Below are 16,769 nucleotides of genomic sequence, written 5' to 3' on the forward strand. Positions count from 1 at the left end.
CCACTTTCAACCACTATTGAAAGTAACTTTTAAAGGTGCTACATATAATACATTTATTATTATTATTACTACTACTTCTGTCTGGATTTCTTTGAGGGGAGGGTTTATGGGTGGGTAAATGTAAGGATTTTTTCAAAAGCATTAAAAATCTTCTCAACCCCAAACTTTTACCTGGTATATTTAATAGCATTTTGTTTATACAATAGCTTTTTTTTTCTTCCTTTTAAAGGTTAAAATATGACAGATTCACCCAATATATATATTTTTTCACTGTATAATAGAATGTCTCCCGTGAAGAAATGAATTCATTCTCATTTGCGTGTGTGTTAGAAATCAGGAATGGTGAGAGGACATCGTACTTAGTGTGTTTTTTTCATCTTCAAACCAAACTTAGGACCTCAGCCAACAAAGTTTAAATCCCGTCTAGCTAGTGCGCTTCCCATAATGTTTACTTATCAGGTCAGGAGACGGAGAGTAGACGGTCTTTCGCAGCTTTTCAAACACATTTGACCACATGAGCGTTTACACTACGAAAGCAATCCGGTCTAATGCGTTTTCGACTACCTCTGGAAGTGATTGAAAGTGGACAAGCTCAAAACGTTTTAGACCCCGTTTACACCTGTATTTAGTGTCGTCCACTTGTGATCGGATTTATAAAAATGCTTTTCAATACCAGGTGCCCAAATGTCAAGCCGTATTAGACTTAAGCCTTCTCGTGCTAAGCAAGCAGTGAACATTAATGAGTATTTCCAGAATGGAGAACCACATTTTTAAGAGCATTTCAATATCTTTCTGTGTGTACTAACTCACCACTTTGGATGTTCAGCGCGTGATGTTTGTCCACGCTCCAGCCGCCGAGGTTGGACGCAATAGTCTCGTATCCCTGGAGGACGGCTGTCCGCTTCTCCCAGAGGATCAGATCCGGGCAGGATTCGTACTCAAAACCCACGGACACTAGCAGTGAAGAGGAAACATTGCTAAGCTTGAGACTGACAACAGCCTTGAGAAATTAGACACTAGCCACTTCATTCCCAACTCACCGAAAGACTCAGACAGCCCGTAAACTTTCTGGCTGTAGACGTCTGCTTTGTCCCAGACAAAGTCGTAGGAGAGGTTGGGCGCAGCGGAGAACCACTTCCTGAAGAGCCTTCCCTCGACGGCCACCATGAGGTGCACCTTCATCAGGCTGAACGGGATGGTGGAGTGGGTGAGGGTGATCCGCAGGAGGGACTTGTACCCCGACGTCCGGCTGCTCAGGTAGCCCAAGCGCACGTCCGTACCTGGGATCCGCACCTCCTCTTGGAGGGTCTGGGGAGAAGGTGAAAATGCTGACATTAGTTACAACAAAACAGAGCCAACAGTAACAAATCTTCTCATTTTGTGGGAGATGCACCCTGCTGAGAAGTGTTTGCATTATTTAGCATCTCCGGTATCTACGCAAATGAGAATTAATTAATTTCTTCACAGGAGACATTTTATTATACAGTGTAAACAAAAAATTGGGTGAATCTATGCCATATTTTACCTTTAAAAAAAGAAGAAAAAAGCTATTGTATTAAAAAATAATAATATATTAAATATATATAACATTAACAGGTAAAAGTTTGGGTACCAGTTAAAGGTTTGGGGTCAAGAAGATTTGTTATGCTTTAAAAAAAAGACTTCTGCTCACCAGGGTCTCCATTTATTTGAAATATTGTGAAATATTATTACAATAAAAAATAACTGTTTTCTATTTTAATATATTTTAAAATGTAATATATTCTTATGATTCAAAGATGAATATTTAGCAACATTACTCCAGTCTTCAGTGTCACATTGTTCTTCTTTGTTCAATGTTAAAATAAAAAATATATTATTCTGTTCAGAAATCAGTGCTACTCGATAAACATTTCTTCTTATTATTATCAATGTTGAAAAAAGCTATGCTGCTTTTCATATTTTTGTGGAAACCATGACAAGATTTTATGATGAATAGAAAGTTTAAAAGAACAGCATTTATTTACAAATATAAATCTTTTGTAACATTATTAAATGTCTTTACTGTCACTTGTGATTAATTTAATGCATCACTGCTGAATAAAATAACATGTAAATAATAAAAAATGTTGATTATTGAAAATGTTCATTATTGTAATGTGAACAAAAGTGGGGATGGAGAAGGTGATTTGGTAGGACATCATTTTGTACAATATTGCTAAATAATATTGCCAAATAATACTACTAGACCTGAAATAAGCTAGTTTTCTAATAATACCATTTTCTAAATACATTTTCTTTTTTTTCTCCTTTTGATTTTGGGGTTAAATGTGACCCAGGAACCTTTGAATTGCTCTGAGTGAACAAATTACTCAGTGTAAAGCAGTGCATACATCTAGGTCACACGGGCATCATCAACAACACCTTTGTTTCCTCATAGGAAGTCAGTTTGGAGACTCAGTGGCTCAGAGGTTTCTCATTGCACACACACACACACACACACACACACACACACACACACACACACACACACACACACACACACACACACACACACACACACACACACACACACACACAGAGCTCGCTCTCATTAACTCTCAGCGTATCGCTCCTTTATCACAGTCAGGCACAGAGCCGACCAATAAACACAGCCGATCGGTACAGCGTCAATAAACACTGATAAGGAAAGCTCCTCCATAGACATTTCTGTTTGTAAACCTGTGATAACTCTGTGTGTGGGTGTGTGTAGATGCATATGCACAGTACGTGTGTGTGAATAATCCACCTCGAGATTTGGGATGGGACAGATTTGTGCCGATTATTAATAGACCAGACAGCAGAATGCTCATTTATCTTGTTAACCAAAGACCACGACAAAATAATTAGGAAAGCGGCACACAGGTATCAAAACACACACACATAAATGTGCACAAAAAAAAAAAAAAAAAAAAAAAAAAAAAAAAAAAATATATATATATATATAGGCTATATATATATATATTTTTTTTATGTGCACATATTTATGTGTGTGTGTTTTGATACCTGTGTGCCACTATCCTAATATATATAAATATATATATATATATATATATATATATATTACATAAAAATAATAAAATAAATATATATATTTTTAAATCCTGTCACTCAAGACCAATACACAGATTTTTTTTTTTCAGCACCGACTACAAAGCTCCTCCCGGACTCAGACTCAAAAAGCTTCCATGCTGCTTTCGTCTAAACGTAATTATCGTTCTTCAGAAAATGTCTGGAGTAGTAAATTGGACTGTGTATCTCTGCCCAATTACACACAGGAGATAAAATCACAGGACTGTCACCTGAGACAGAGCCTCCTCCATTCCCTTCTGATGTACATTTCCCAAAACCTGCCCCTGCTGTCTATCAGAACATCATTAAGAACCAGCACTAGTCTGGAATCAATCGTGGCACATTACCAAGTTTTATCTGTCTGAGACACCAGTACACGTTTGAACTGTCTGCAAGTGTCAGACTAAACAAGAATACATCTGTTGACTTAAAAAACAAGACATTCAAAGTTTAAAACGAACACAAACAAAAATATAGTAAACATTTCATAAAACAAGCTTTTTAAATACAACAAAAAATGGCATTCACAATGCATCTCAGTCATGATAAAACTAAAGCAGCAGAGATCTATTCTTCCATTAGAGTAAAATGGATTATCCACAAAAAACTAAAGAAAGTAGGGCGGAGACTGGACGTGAGCTTGAGTGGTCAATAGTGAGTCAATAGAGTGGTGCAGAGATGACGTCAGAACCCGGAAGACTAATGCGCCGTTGGTTCCTTCGAGATTTTCCTGTAGGGTCTTATAATGTTTTTATTTATTTATGTGTAAAATAAAGCCAGTGGTAAACATAACTTGACTATACTTTGACATGTAAATTGCACTGTAAGTCAAAATCCCTGTAGGAAAGGGGCGGAGTTAAAGCGGAATAAATGATTGGAGAAGTCCAGCATACGTCTTTAGAGAGAAGTCTGGAAGATCAAGTTAATACATTTTTTATCAAGAATAACGAGGTCAAAACTAAAAATAATAATATATACCGTATAATAAATATATGCATGAATGAATCATTTACAAATAGACCAATAACATGCATTTAAAAATAAGGTACATTTTCATTTCATGCTAACTTTAACTATGCAATGTGATGTTTAATAACTGGGAATTGAACTGGGATTTGATTGGTTAAACTTAAAATTATAATATTCATGCATTGTTAATATTATGCTGCCCCGCCCACATAGTTTTGGTTACATTAAAAGATAAAACATACACAATATTTCATTTTTCTTCTTCCACCAGCTCGTAGTGATCAGTTTTTTATGAATCACCTGAATCTCTGGAACGACGATGCCCCTCTCTTTGCAGGTCCCGGCGAACGCCGTCAGCGGGGCGGGCAGGACGATAGGCATGGGACGGGTGAAGCTGCTCAGGTCGCAGCTTGGGATGTCGTTGACCTCGTGTCGCATTACAATGGTGTCCATGACGAAGAAGCGTCCCCATGGCAGCCACAAGGTGTGCTCCTGAGTGATGAACGGAGCGCGCTCAAACCTCAGCGCTACGGCCACGCCCCCGTTACTCACCAGGTCGAAGCTGCAACAGAGAGGACATGTTCGGTAACGGTTAGACACAGAGCTTTGCAATTGTGTTTATCAAAATCTGGGTTGGAAACCGTATGCTTGTAGGTTCAAGCCCCACAAGGAACAACTGTCACCATTGTCCCCTTTAGCAAAACCCCAAGCCAAAAGTAACTCTTGCCCGTATATATATATTTTAATGTCAGTTTCTCAACTACCTTCTGATAGTATTTACATTTGGTAGAAGCTTTTATCTGAAAAAACACACACTTCATCGAACAAGTATGCTTTAAGCTTGATGTCGACTAGTCGCTGACCTTAGCCTATAGAGGGCGCAACGGGATAATAAATCTTTGAAGTTCTCTTTTACGCTCCGTTTCCAAAAAGTTAAAATGACAAATAAACGCATACTCAGAGTGCTCCACAAGATATGTTTGATTATACCATCCAGATGCTCAAAATTTATCGCGTTAATGCACGTTTTAAACAGCTTATAATACACGTAAGCTAATCGCATTTCTAAACTAATGCGGTGCTCCACTGTAACAAACACACACACTGTGCAGACAGTAGCTCGCACATCACACGCAGATCACGCACACAGAAACATTTAGTAGTGCAGAAATTTATTGTCAACACTGTTCTGTGAGTTATCAATAAAATAGCGTAGAAACTGAAAACTTGTAGACTATGTTTTTTAGAAACTAAAACCCACAGCTTCACTATTAGTAGAGAGACGCTGACATGTAGAATTAATTCACACGCAATCACTCTCTACCTGTACATGATATCTGAACATGATATCTTATATCTGTATCTGAAAAACCCCAGCTGCTCCCGACGAGCTGGATGGTGCCTTGCATGGCTGACACCGCCGTCGGTGTATGAATAAGTGAATGAAGGCAATATGTAAAGCGCTTTGGTGGCCATGGGTCTGTTAAAAGCGCTATATAAATGCAGCCCATTTACCATTTACATATAACGACCCCAAAACAAAATAACTGATAAAAATAAGCAGTTACAGTATGTAATAGCCTTGTGGGCAGCACTGTGTCATATGCCATAGCTGTGCACAAGGCATCCCGATGTGTTCTGAGTCTCAGCTCGAGGTTTAGGCTTATTTGTTCATTAATGAGCAGCGACTAGTCGACATTGACTCGACTTCAACACATAAATGTTGTTCAACCCTTACAGGAAAGCACACAGAAGAAGTGCTCTTCCACAAAAAAATTGTTAAAAAGTGTTTGTTACAATACAGCGTATAATTCACAGCTTATGAAAAAAAAAGAGTGAAATGTTAATTAGAAGTTTTGTTTGTTTGTTTTAATAGTGTGGTTTGTTTGTGAATTGCATTGAAGCCAATTAGCGTTTGAACCCAAAATGTCTAACCTTATACAAAAAGGCAAGGCCACTCTCTCATTGTTCTCATGAAAGATCTTTTAATATTTAGGTGTCCTATTATTTTAACATAAACATTAATCGTTTACAAGTTGCCCAACTACACTTACAATTCTCTATGACTACTTATCTCTTGAATAAAACCATTTACAAACGCATCAGATTTTAATAGAGAGTGGATCTGATTCATTAAGTACAGTTCTTTGCTTAAGTATGCCAACCATCACTGCCTTAAAAATTGCGTTTTGATTTCCCATTCAGTGAAATTACAATGCCATTTCATTCTCTCACAATACCATTTACTACCATTTTAATCAACATTATTCACCGTTTTCTCAGCACTGCCATTAAAACCAGACTTAATAAAGGTTGTAATTCATTATGTTTCTCCAAATGACAGGATTCAATTGAAAGGGACTCGGCTTCAGTTAGTGGGGACGGTTTTTATCTGGCAGCTACACAATGTGACTGGAATACAATGAACTATTGGCTCAGCCTAATACACTGTGCTTTTGAATTTGCATTAATAAAATCAGCATGAATGAGTGGTGTCGTTATTCTCCTTTGAGGAATGAACTGGCAAGATTCCTTGCCGCTGCAGTAGCCGCGTGTACGCCGGCGAGCGTCTTTTGTTGTGCGGTGGAACGGTGCGCTTTGATAAAGGAGGTGAGAGGGGAAATGACATTTAAGGGAAGGGTAAAGTATTATTGATCTGAGCTGTCTGCGCTAACATAACTTTACAAAAACGCTACAATGGCAGCGCGCGCTCTGCATATAGAGTTGCTCTGATCAGAGAGCTCTGTTGTTGACACCGCTAAACAGAAACGAACGGGACGCTGTAGGCTGGCTAGCGTGTATGCGGCTTGCTAGGTGACTGATTGTGTTCACATCCAGAATGCTACTCTGATCTTCTTTTTTTTGTGTATCGTTATGAAGAGACACACCTTTACAACACGCTCTGGTAGACATGAAAGCGCAAATGCACTTTACTGCCAAAAAAGCCTACAACGCAAACAGCCGATTAGCATTACGTGATATGTGGACGCGTCGAATGCGCTGTACTCCGTGTCTTTGTTCTCCAGGTTGGCATAGATGCGGTGTGCATCTGTAGTCACACCTCAAGCTGCTTGAACATTAATTCAACTACATATCCCAACGGGCCATTCACAGAGCTTTCATTGGCACGGCTGATAAACAAAGGTCTGCTTTGCCCTTGTTGTCGTGCCCTTGCTAAAATGTGAGCATTTGTCTGTGCGCTGTGGGAGTTTGAACTGAGCGTGTTTGTTGGGAAGTGTCTGCGAGAGAGAGAGCGTGTGTGTTTTTATGGAGCCGTGGAGCTGACGCTAATCTGCAGTAAAAGCTAGCCAGCTAGTCACGTGCTGAGAGACGCGCTCACACATATATAACCATGACACGGGCGCACAGACAGCCCTAAAGGCTGCCATGCCAATCGATGAGCGATTCACAGGCCTGTTATCAATCACACAAGCACCCCAGGCATGGGTGACACACTTTATTAGTGCATTCAGCCTTTCAGTGCACACTTTGAGGGGATGCAGTGTTAACCCAAAGGGGTTTGTCAGATCGATGGGTTAGACCCCAGAAAGGTCGAAGATACACACTTTTAGTCCTCTGGACTGAACTAAGGCTATGTTCACACAGCAGCAGAATATAGTCCTGGGTGCAAAATACAATTACATTCACACACAAATGTGTTATAAATGAGAATGACAACCGTGTTAGCGGGACAGAAACACTGACCAGAAATTAACCATGGTTTTACTACAAATAAAGCCAATAAAACCATGGTAATTAACCATAGTTTAACCATATTTGTAGTAAAACTGTGGTTATTAAAATGGAAATCAATCATCCAAAAAATAAACAAACAAAAAACATGGTTAATACACTTTTACTATAATAAAACCATGGTTAATTTATACTGTGGAGCTTCACTTCAGGTATTTATTAACATAGACAGGATGCACATATATTTACGTAATTTTTTTTTACATTATATAACCAAAGACATACATTTTAAGCTCTAAGTTTACCGGTATTCAGTTAGCTTACATGCTAACCAGTTAACCTAGTACCTTTGCATACCACTAGCTGATTAGCCGGACAGATTAGCATCCTGTTAATTGATCAACTAACTAGCTTAGCATACTAGTGGTGACAATTAGCCTGTTAACTAGTTGACCTGATAGCTGACTCCAATACTACCAGTAATATTAATTTGTACATTTTACAATAATGTTCCATTACTTAATGTTAGGTAAATGCATTAACTAATATTCCCTAATAATGAGGAATACATTATTACATTATTTATTCATCTATGTTAACATGAATAAAAATACAACTGGTCAATGTTAGTTCAGGTTCATTCAATAATGTAAACAGAACCTTTAATTTAAATCCTGTATAAGTATGTTGAGTTTAACATTAACAGATTAATAATTGGTTTAGAAATATTTTTCATTGTTAGTTCATGTTAACTGATGTAGTTTACTAATGTTAACACATGAAATCTTACTGTAAAGTGTTACGTATTTGGTCTACAAGGTTCTCTCAAGTTGTGAACAATCGCTTTTCCAGTAAAAATTATATATATAGACGTTTGAAACGTTGTATTACTAGCACTTCTCATGTTTATTGGCTCTTTTAAGATGAATCAGTTTTTGTATTCCTTTTGTAGTCCCATTTGCGCAAAACTGTATAAATTATACATTGTTCATGGAACGGTTTTATGAATTGTTTTTGTTACCGTAATTGGTTTTAGCTAAGCTCACCTAACGTTTTTTAAACATTAGTACTTACTACTTGTTTGGTTCAGAGAACATTCAAAAGTAACATTCCCATGAAAAAAACCTTGGATGGATGTTTTGAAATTTCATTTAGCAAAACATTCTTTGAACATATTTTTGTTTGCTGGAAAATCTCCACACATTGAATCTCGCTCTACACCGGTGTCACTTCCACTACATAATAATCATGTGAAATCTTTTGTTTATCGCCTATAGCTCAGTGGTTCTTGATGACGTGACACAGCATTCAGCTCTCTCCTTCAGGGAAACAGGGTTGCGTAAGTGACTCTCAATACATCAAGTCAGATGTATAATGGATGGCTTTTAGGATTTCCAGAGTCTGACTTCAGGCTGAATTTTGTATTACATGAATATTCACTGCATGTTACTTGGTCAATCCGACTCTAGCGGTTGGTAGAGTAGCAGAGGGACCTCTTTGGAAGTGAAGAAAGAAGTCATTTAAAAAGCAAAGGCACAAGGATAGTACAAAACACAATCAAACAAAATCATTTAAGACAGCTTTCCCATTTTAAAGCGAGCAAACAGGTGCATTGGTGATTTCATGCCATACTGAGTCTGTTCTTGCAGGGCTTGATGGGCTGTTGTGGGAGGGAGGCCATGTGTTTACGAGCAAAGAGAGGGAAAAAATAGAGAGAGGGAGATGGAAGATTGTTTTTTATGGCTACAAAAAGCACCATCCAAGCAAACAGGCAAAATGCGCAATGGTGTGCCGGGGATAAAACCACCAGCACATTATACAACATTCTGCCATACAGAAAGCAGTTAGAGTGCACAGATGTGGGCTAAAGGTGCATGTATAATGATGGTGACATAAAAAATTTGAATATAGGTCATTTTAATTGCTAACCCACAACTTTAAATACCATTTCATCATTATGTTGCAACTTACCTGCCATCCTGTCTGGTGATGGTATACCCATTGGCTGGTTTGTTAATGAAGCTGATATTCACACCGACCAGAGGAGTCCCATCTGAAGTGACCACTTGTCCCCGGATAACACAGGCATGACTGTGGGGTAAAAAAAAAGAGGGAAAATCATAAGTGTTGTGCTACAATGTAGAAACGCATCAGATGCTATTTGTAAACACATATAATACATTAAATGAATCCAACAGCTCTGAGGAAACCTCAGCGGGATTTTCTGTCTGAGATGCAATAGATTACAGACAACAAAAATGGGATGGTGTTTGTCATTCCTGCTGTTTGAGAGAACAATGGTGTGAGTGCTTTCAGTCACAGCAGATATCTGGGCTTAAAACTGCCTCTATCTGATGTTATCTGTCTGCCTCAGGAGCTCCGACTTACTGATCGATATGAAAAAGTCAAACACAGTTTCTTAAAATCCTAAACAAGTGCAAAACAACTCCCCGCTAGACACGACTTATGACTCACAGTGTTCGAGATTTTTAATCAGGCGTCATGCTGTTCCGGCTGGAGATTAAGAATGACAATAAAACTGTGAAGAACAAAATATATGAAAAAAATAAAAGAGCTGAACATTTTTGTAGTCTATTCATATTCATATGATTATTCATTGATTATTACAGTTATTCATAACTGTAATATATGATAATAATAATTTATTTTATTGATACATGCAATCAGGGTTTGACATTAACTTATGTGGCTAGTGGTTTTACAAAGTTACTAGCCATTTAGCATTTTCACTGGCCACAAATTTGACCAATACCATAGGGAAAAACTGTCATATAGATATTTTTTAATGTTATCTCATAATTTGACAGCAGATATATTAGGCTGTTGTCACTAAGACCTGACACATGGATCTTTCTCAACTGTTTACATTCACTTAAAACTAGAGCCGGGACTTAATTAATTACACAAAAAATAACGCGTAGGGGGAGAGCGGGGGCGAAAGTACCATTTTTCAGAAAAACATACTTTTAAAAGATGATGGTTTAGACAGAGATATATTTTTGCTGTGCTCAGTCACTCACAAGTGTGGTCTATCAATACCAGGTGGTATTTTGTAAAAATGTAGAATGACTTCAGTATAATTTCACTTTGAACTTAAGACTGCTCATGTTACTTTCGACCCCGTCAGTTGGGACGAAAGTAACACACAAGTGGGTCAAAAGTAACACAACAATATACAAGGTAGATACTCAAGTTACTCTTGTTTTTTTATTTATTAGCCTAAATATACTTGAGTATGACCTTGTTAACATGTAACATCAAACATGCAAACATATTTTGGCCTTTATCTTTGCAAAAAAAAAAAAATGTAAAATGAAAATGTGAATTAACAGTTTCATCAAATGTTTCAAAAGTAACAAAACAGTACAAACTTGAATTGTTTAGAATATTTTTGTATTGGCAATGTCAATGCATTTTATAAAATGTTTTTTCAACATGAAAAATATGAAAATTTTTCACTTAATGGAAAAAATAGCACTGGTCTGCTGGACTTGGTTGAACAAAAATAAACAATATTTTGTTGCTTAAGCTTATGTATTCAGTCATTATTCAATGGTATACTAAAAATCCATGTGAAAAAAATTACTTCCCACTGTTCTCAGGTCAAATATTTATATGTGATTAAAATGCGATTAATTTCGATTAATTAATTACAAAGCCTCTAATTAATTCGATTAATTTTTTTAATCGAGTCCCGGCCCTACTTAGAACATAACTGACTGTTTACGTGAATACCAATTTTTTTTTGTGTGTGTGTATCTGACTATTTAAGCGCAATTTTACTTTTTGGATTTTGTGTCTCTCGCTGTCGGTGAGAGTGAGAACGTGCAGCTGGTTCAGATATTTCAGTATCGATATGTATTGAAAAATCTATATTTTTGACACTACATTGCACTTAGTTAATTTCAGATGCCTTTTTTAAAAGACTACATTTGAAAAATGTATATATTATATACAAAATTCAACCCGCCAAAGTGGCTAGTTGGAGTGACTGTGTTACACGGCACTGCTGAAATCCATAATGCGGGTGGTAATGTCAAGCTCTGCATGCAATTCATTTGATTAAATAATTGGCAAATTATTTAAATTAGGATAGAAATGTAGATTCAAATATGATATTAAAGTATTTTAACATCTAAAAAAGTATACACATCAGCTAGTTTGAAGAAAGAAAAAGAAAGAACTTGGGGCTGTTTCTACGAAAGTATTAGGCATTAAACAAGCGCCAGGTAGCGGAACAATTAACATGGTGTGTAAGAGGCTGGCCCCTTCCTGTCCTTACTGCAGGCAAGATCACAGACCCAACAATATCCCTGTCCCAGAGAGGCTAACTTTATGCTAATTTAAGCAGCCTTTCACCTTCAGCAGTCCTTGGCTCAGCTCTGCGTCCCTGTAAACAAAGCTAGCAGAGATAGCGCACAAGTGCACAGCCCCGCCGCAATGTCTATTATCAGACTGCGAGCGAACTCATGTAGAATAGAAAAGAGAGTGGGTGTGACAAAGAAAGATCACTAAATAAAAGGGTGGAGAGACAGAAAAAGAGAGATATGTGTAAAGCTTTTGTCTATCTACAACATTGCACAAGGTGACAGTTTGATTTAGAGGATTCTCATTCAGAAGGGGCAGCGACGCAAGTTTTCACAGGGCGCACCGAGTGGAACTGTCGGCTCTGAGCCACGGCGAAATATGCTGAGCTGATTCAACATCTCCACGACAAATCATTTAAATATTGACATTAAACCGTTCTGAAGAAGAGAAAGGAGGAACAGTGAGGAGGTCTAGACAAAAAGTCTAAATTTCATATATTCAGCAAACCCCCATCTCAAGCAAGACAGAACGGAATGGCAGAGAAACGGGCAAGTTGTAAACAACAGACATATCACCTTCTGTAGACCATCAGCACTGCGTTGACAACTGTGTAATTTTAGAGTACAGTAGCAAATTGCAGGCCACGTCTGCCTTGATATTAGAAAAGACATTGTATATAACAATGAAAGAAAGCATGCTAAACTCTCCCGAGAGGCAGTGTCTGGGAGCACTATGCACCTTTTTTTTACATGCACAGTGGTCTGAATGTCATGTTTTTGGCAACGGCTAAAAACAGCTAATGGACTAAATTTGTGTTTGCAATCCACTTTGTGTTCAAGCAAAATTATACTTTCAGAAATCTTCTTTACCACTGCAATGCTAATTATTTTATTTGCATGTGTAAAACTAGCTACTACGGTCACTGTCAGGACATTGCTAAGCATTAGCAACAATGCAAAAGCACAATTTAGCATCACTGGTACGAAATGCTGTCAATACACCTACAGCCTTTGTTCCTGTAAACAACCATGGAATAAGGCCTTAGCGAGCGCCGCTAATTACTTCAAAAACTTCATAAGAGGGGCTAAATATAAATATGCACCCTCTCTTAAATTACACCTGTACAGCAGTATTATTCCCTTTCTCAGAAACTGCAACATGTTCTAAATGGGCTAAATGGAGAGAAATAATGGGCCATCTCAGGCCTCCGCCGCCCTCCACCATCTCCACACGATGGTAAAAGGGGCTAAGTACACTCAGATGCAGCTAGCAAACAACTTGACCCAAGTGCATCTCCAGCCACGCACATTCATTCTTTTGTGGGATCCTGATGACAGAGCACATGCTGTAAAGGCTAAAAAACATTATATTTAAAATATTGGAAGAACATTCGGAAAGTTTCAGAAAGGTGAGTCTTGTAAAACAGGGATGATAGGTGACTTTGATCATTCCCATCCTTGTTGCTTTCTTGTGGTCAGATATGTCAGAAGTGCATTTTGACATGTCTCCTAGCATGCAGAGGTGGTCGTGAAATCAATGAAAAGGCCTGATCAGGTGATGGCAAGGGGCTCTTTTAGACCGACTGTGGCTGTGTCTAAAAGGTCCATCTGGACTGCTGTCAGCCTCTCTCATATCTGTCAGTAAGCAGAGGAACGAAGAGGTGATAAATAATATATCAGCCTTGATATTTTTAGGTGAATCGAGGTCTCCGGTCTTGCGGCTGGTGACCGACTTCTAAAGCTTTTATTTATTTATGCCTCTCTTTTTTTTTTTCTTGGGAGATGATGGTGACGAAGGGTAGGCCGAGACCCTCATCTTGAAATAATGAAGAGGGTATCGGGAGACTCCCTACCGAGCGTTGCAAAAATGTCACCTTGGGAAAATGTCACACAGTATTACAAGAGCATTTCATGAATACCGTCTGACATGTCCACAAAAGGCGATATCAAACAAAGTCCGATGTTTCATCTTTGCATGAGGTTATGCGCATTGGACACTCTGACACGAGCTGATTGAGGGCAGCGTGATTTATGCAACAGAAGAACGTCTGGCAGATAGGACAGAGGAAATGAGTGCATGAAGGAGAGCACTGGACAACTTTGAAGTGATCAGAGTCTCATTAGGATAGCGCAGATTAGACAAAGGGATTTCGAACTTGCCAGAGGCTCAGTCATTCACGCAAAGCAAAAGGCCGTTCGGTCCAGAGTCTGAGCTGAACTGTGGGAAATGGCCATTTAAGAGATGCAAAAACAACACCCTGCTCACTAGAGCCCAGGGAAGGAGTGCTTACTGATCCAAAGGAATTTCCACTTGAGTTTCCAAAGAAATAAAGCAAGATGAGGCCTAAAAACAGAAGGCTGTGAATCGGAAGACCTCTTTGGCACATTATGCCTTATAGAGGCAAGAATCAAAACGTCAACGCACCCTGGGCAAGACCATTAGAGACATTCTCCGTGGAGAGCACAAAAAGATGCTCATTTGCTTGTTACGTTTTCATTTTTTTTTGCCTTTGAAATGTCAGCTCTGCTGAAATGAAAGGAAATGCGGGGATACTCTACGACATTTCAAAGGAGCACAACTTTTTCCCAAGTCTCTAGTAACATCTTGTGTGCTCATTTCAATTGAGAACAGAAAGAGAGGAACGAGACCAGTGCATGTGTGGGATGCAAATGCAAAAGTGGCGTTCACTCTAGGTATTGTTTACAGATAAAAAGGGAACGCCACAAAATGGAGGCAAAAGATGAGAAGTCACATGGGACAACACAGTGACAGCACTGTTCTCTCATATGAAACATCTTTGGGGTACCTTGGGATGAGCCCCATGCCCTGTTTGTTTACAGGAACAAGCGCAGTAGATGGATTGACAGCATCTGCTTATAGTGACTGATTGATCTAAATATTACCACTACAGTGGATTGAGATTTGGGATAAGTATGGAAGAGAGAACTTTAACTGCAAGAAACTGAAAAATTGTGAACATTACAACTGAAACACTTACATGCCATCAAAGGGGTTGGTGCCAGGGACGACGTGGGTGCTCTCCCGGCCCACCAGGAAGCGGACACGCTGGTAGAAGGACTGCAGGGTGCTTAGACTGGAAGAGATCTGGGTTTCTTGGATGATGTCCAGTGGATCAGGAGAGCCCATACACAGAGTGGTAGCATGACATGACGCCTGCAAACAGCAGTCCGGGTCCATGCAGTCTATCAACCCATCTGATGGAGAGAGGACAGGGTGGATAGGTTTAAACTTCAAAAATGGTAATGTAGTGTCAGAAACCAGATTCCATGAACCAGATTAAAAAATATATATATTTTGGTGTAAGTGAAAATGTATTTATCTGCTTGTAAACTTCCTTTACTTAAAAATTGTGACTACCACCTTGTGAACTTGGTTTCCTATGGTGAATCATCTTCGTCAAGTTGGTCAGATGCGGTAGACCACCTTGTTCAAGATGCCACGCTTACAGATTCACTCACAGTAGGCTTAGGGGGTTGCATCTCATTAAGGCTAATCAGACACAAATCAAACCAAGGCACCTTCCTCCAGTGGGTACCAATGAATGTTACAGAAACCAGCTAAATCAGGTATGACCTGGTTACCAGAAAATGTTCAAAACCAACAGCACAGATGTCTTCCAACATGCTTATTTTGTCCAAGCTAACGCCATTTCCCCTAGGTTGATATCTTTAAAGGAGAGGAAAAAGATTTCATCATCCCAGGACGAACACGGGCAATCCGTTAGCAGGATCTCAAAAAGTTCTAAGAAATAACTGCCTATGTCGGATGGCTTTCTATGCCCTACAGCTGCGTTACAGCAGTAAGTTAGAACTAGTCTTGCTTCTTATTTCCTTCATGTTTTTTTTTCTTTCCAACAGTTTTCACACCTCTACAGGCAACCCAGCCTCTCCCTCCTGTAATTCAGCTGAAATAATTCAGGACTTCAGGCCACGCTGAGAGGAACCCTTTAATGTGCTGAAGTGGGTCATCCCTTATTCTGTAATATCTCTCTCTCTTCATCTATCTCTCTACTTTGTGGAACCTCTTTGACCAGATGGGCAAGATTATAAAAATATCGCCTCTCCTGGTGAAAGCATCACTTTCAGACGTCATGCCAATTGAATGCTTTACTACTAGCATATGTGTTAGCATTTTCTGAGTGGTATTCTATGGCTTATCATCATTTTAGTTGTATGTATTTTTGTTATCTTCTACTGCACTGGATACCCTCACAACATGTTTTTCCTGTCAATCTCTAAAAAGTTATTATACAGGATTGTAACAAAAACACCACCCAGGCCTGAAACTACATCAAATGATAATCAGTGCTAAAAAGTAGAGTATGGCAACTATAGCTGAAGCATGATATGTAATCTCCCTGAAGATTGTGCACTTCAGAGCAAACATGTTTTATGCTCAGTGCGGTTCGTGACAGGACGAGGCTACCGTTGATTTAGAGGCTTGGCAGGAGGTCGGTTCTAAGCTGATGCTTGCTGGGAAATGGAGGTTAGATGATGTGGACTTGGTATGTCTATCTGTTAGCTTAGGGAACTTGAAGCCTAGGATTTTGACTAAAACAACTCACTCTTCTACAAAAGCTTCATGCATCCACAGGAATAATTTCCACAGCTATTTAAAGAGCTACATTCTTTTAGCTCAATAAAGGTGCTCAAGAACTTAGTGTTCTC

General features: G+C 38.8%; 1 protein-coding gene across 1 annotated transcript in view; it reads right to left on the minus strand.

Moving 5' to 3' along the window:
- tenm4 (teneurin transmembrane protein 4) overlaps positions 1-16,769 on the minus strand; it is a 240,272-nt gene that overhangs the window by 55,407 nt on the left and 168,096 nt on the right. Inside the window, exons 16-20 of the mRNA XM_079608835.1 lie at positions 15,080-15,330; positions 9,724-9,843; positions 4,360-4,621; positions 1,041-1,308; positions 811-954 (exon numbers count right to left, since the gene is read on the minus strand). Coding sequence (XP_079464961.1) covers positions 811-954; positions 1,041-1,308; positions 4,360-4,621; positions 9,724-9,843; positions 15,080-15,330 — 1,045 coding nt within the window. The remainder of the gene's footprint in view (positions 1-810; positions 955-1,040; positions 1,309-4,359; positions 4,622-9,723; positions 9,844-15,079; positions 15,331-16,769) is intronic.

The sequence above is a fragment of the Phoxinus phoxinus genome (assembly GCF_949152265.1).
Source record: "Phoxinus phoxinus genome assembly, chromosome: 4".
Taxonomy (NCBI): domain Eukaryota; kingdom Metazoa; phylum Chordata; class Actinopteri; order Cypriniformes; family Leuciscidae; genus Phoxinus; species Phoxinus phoxinus.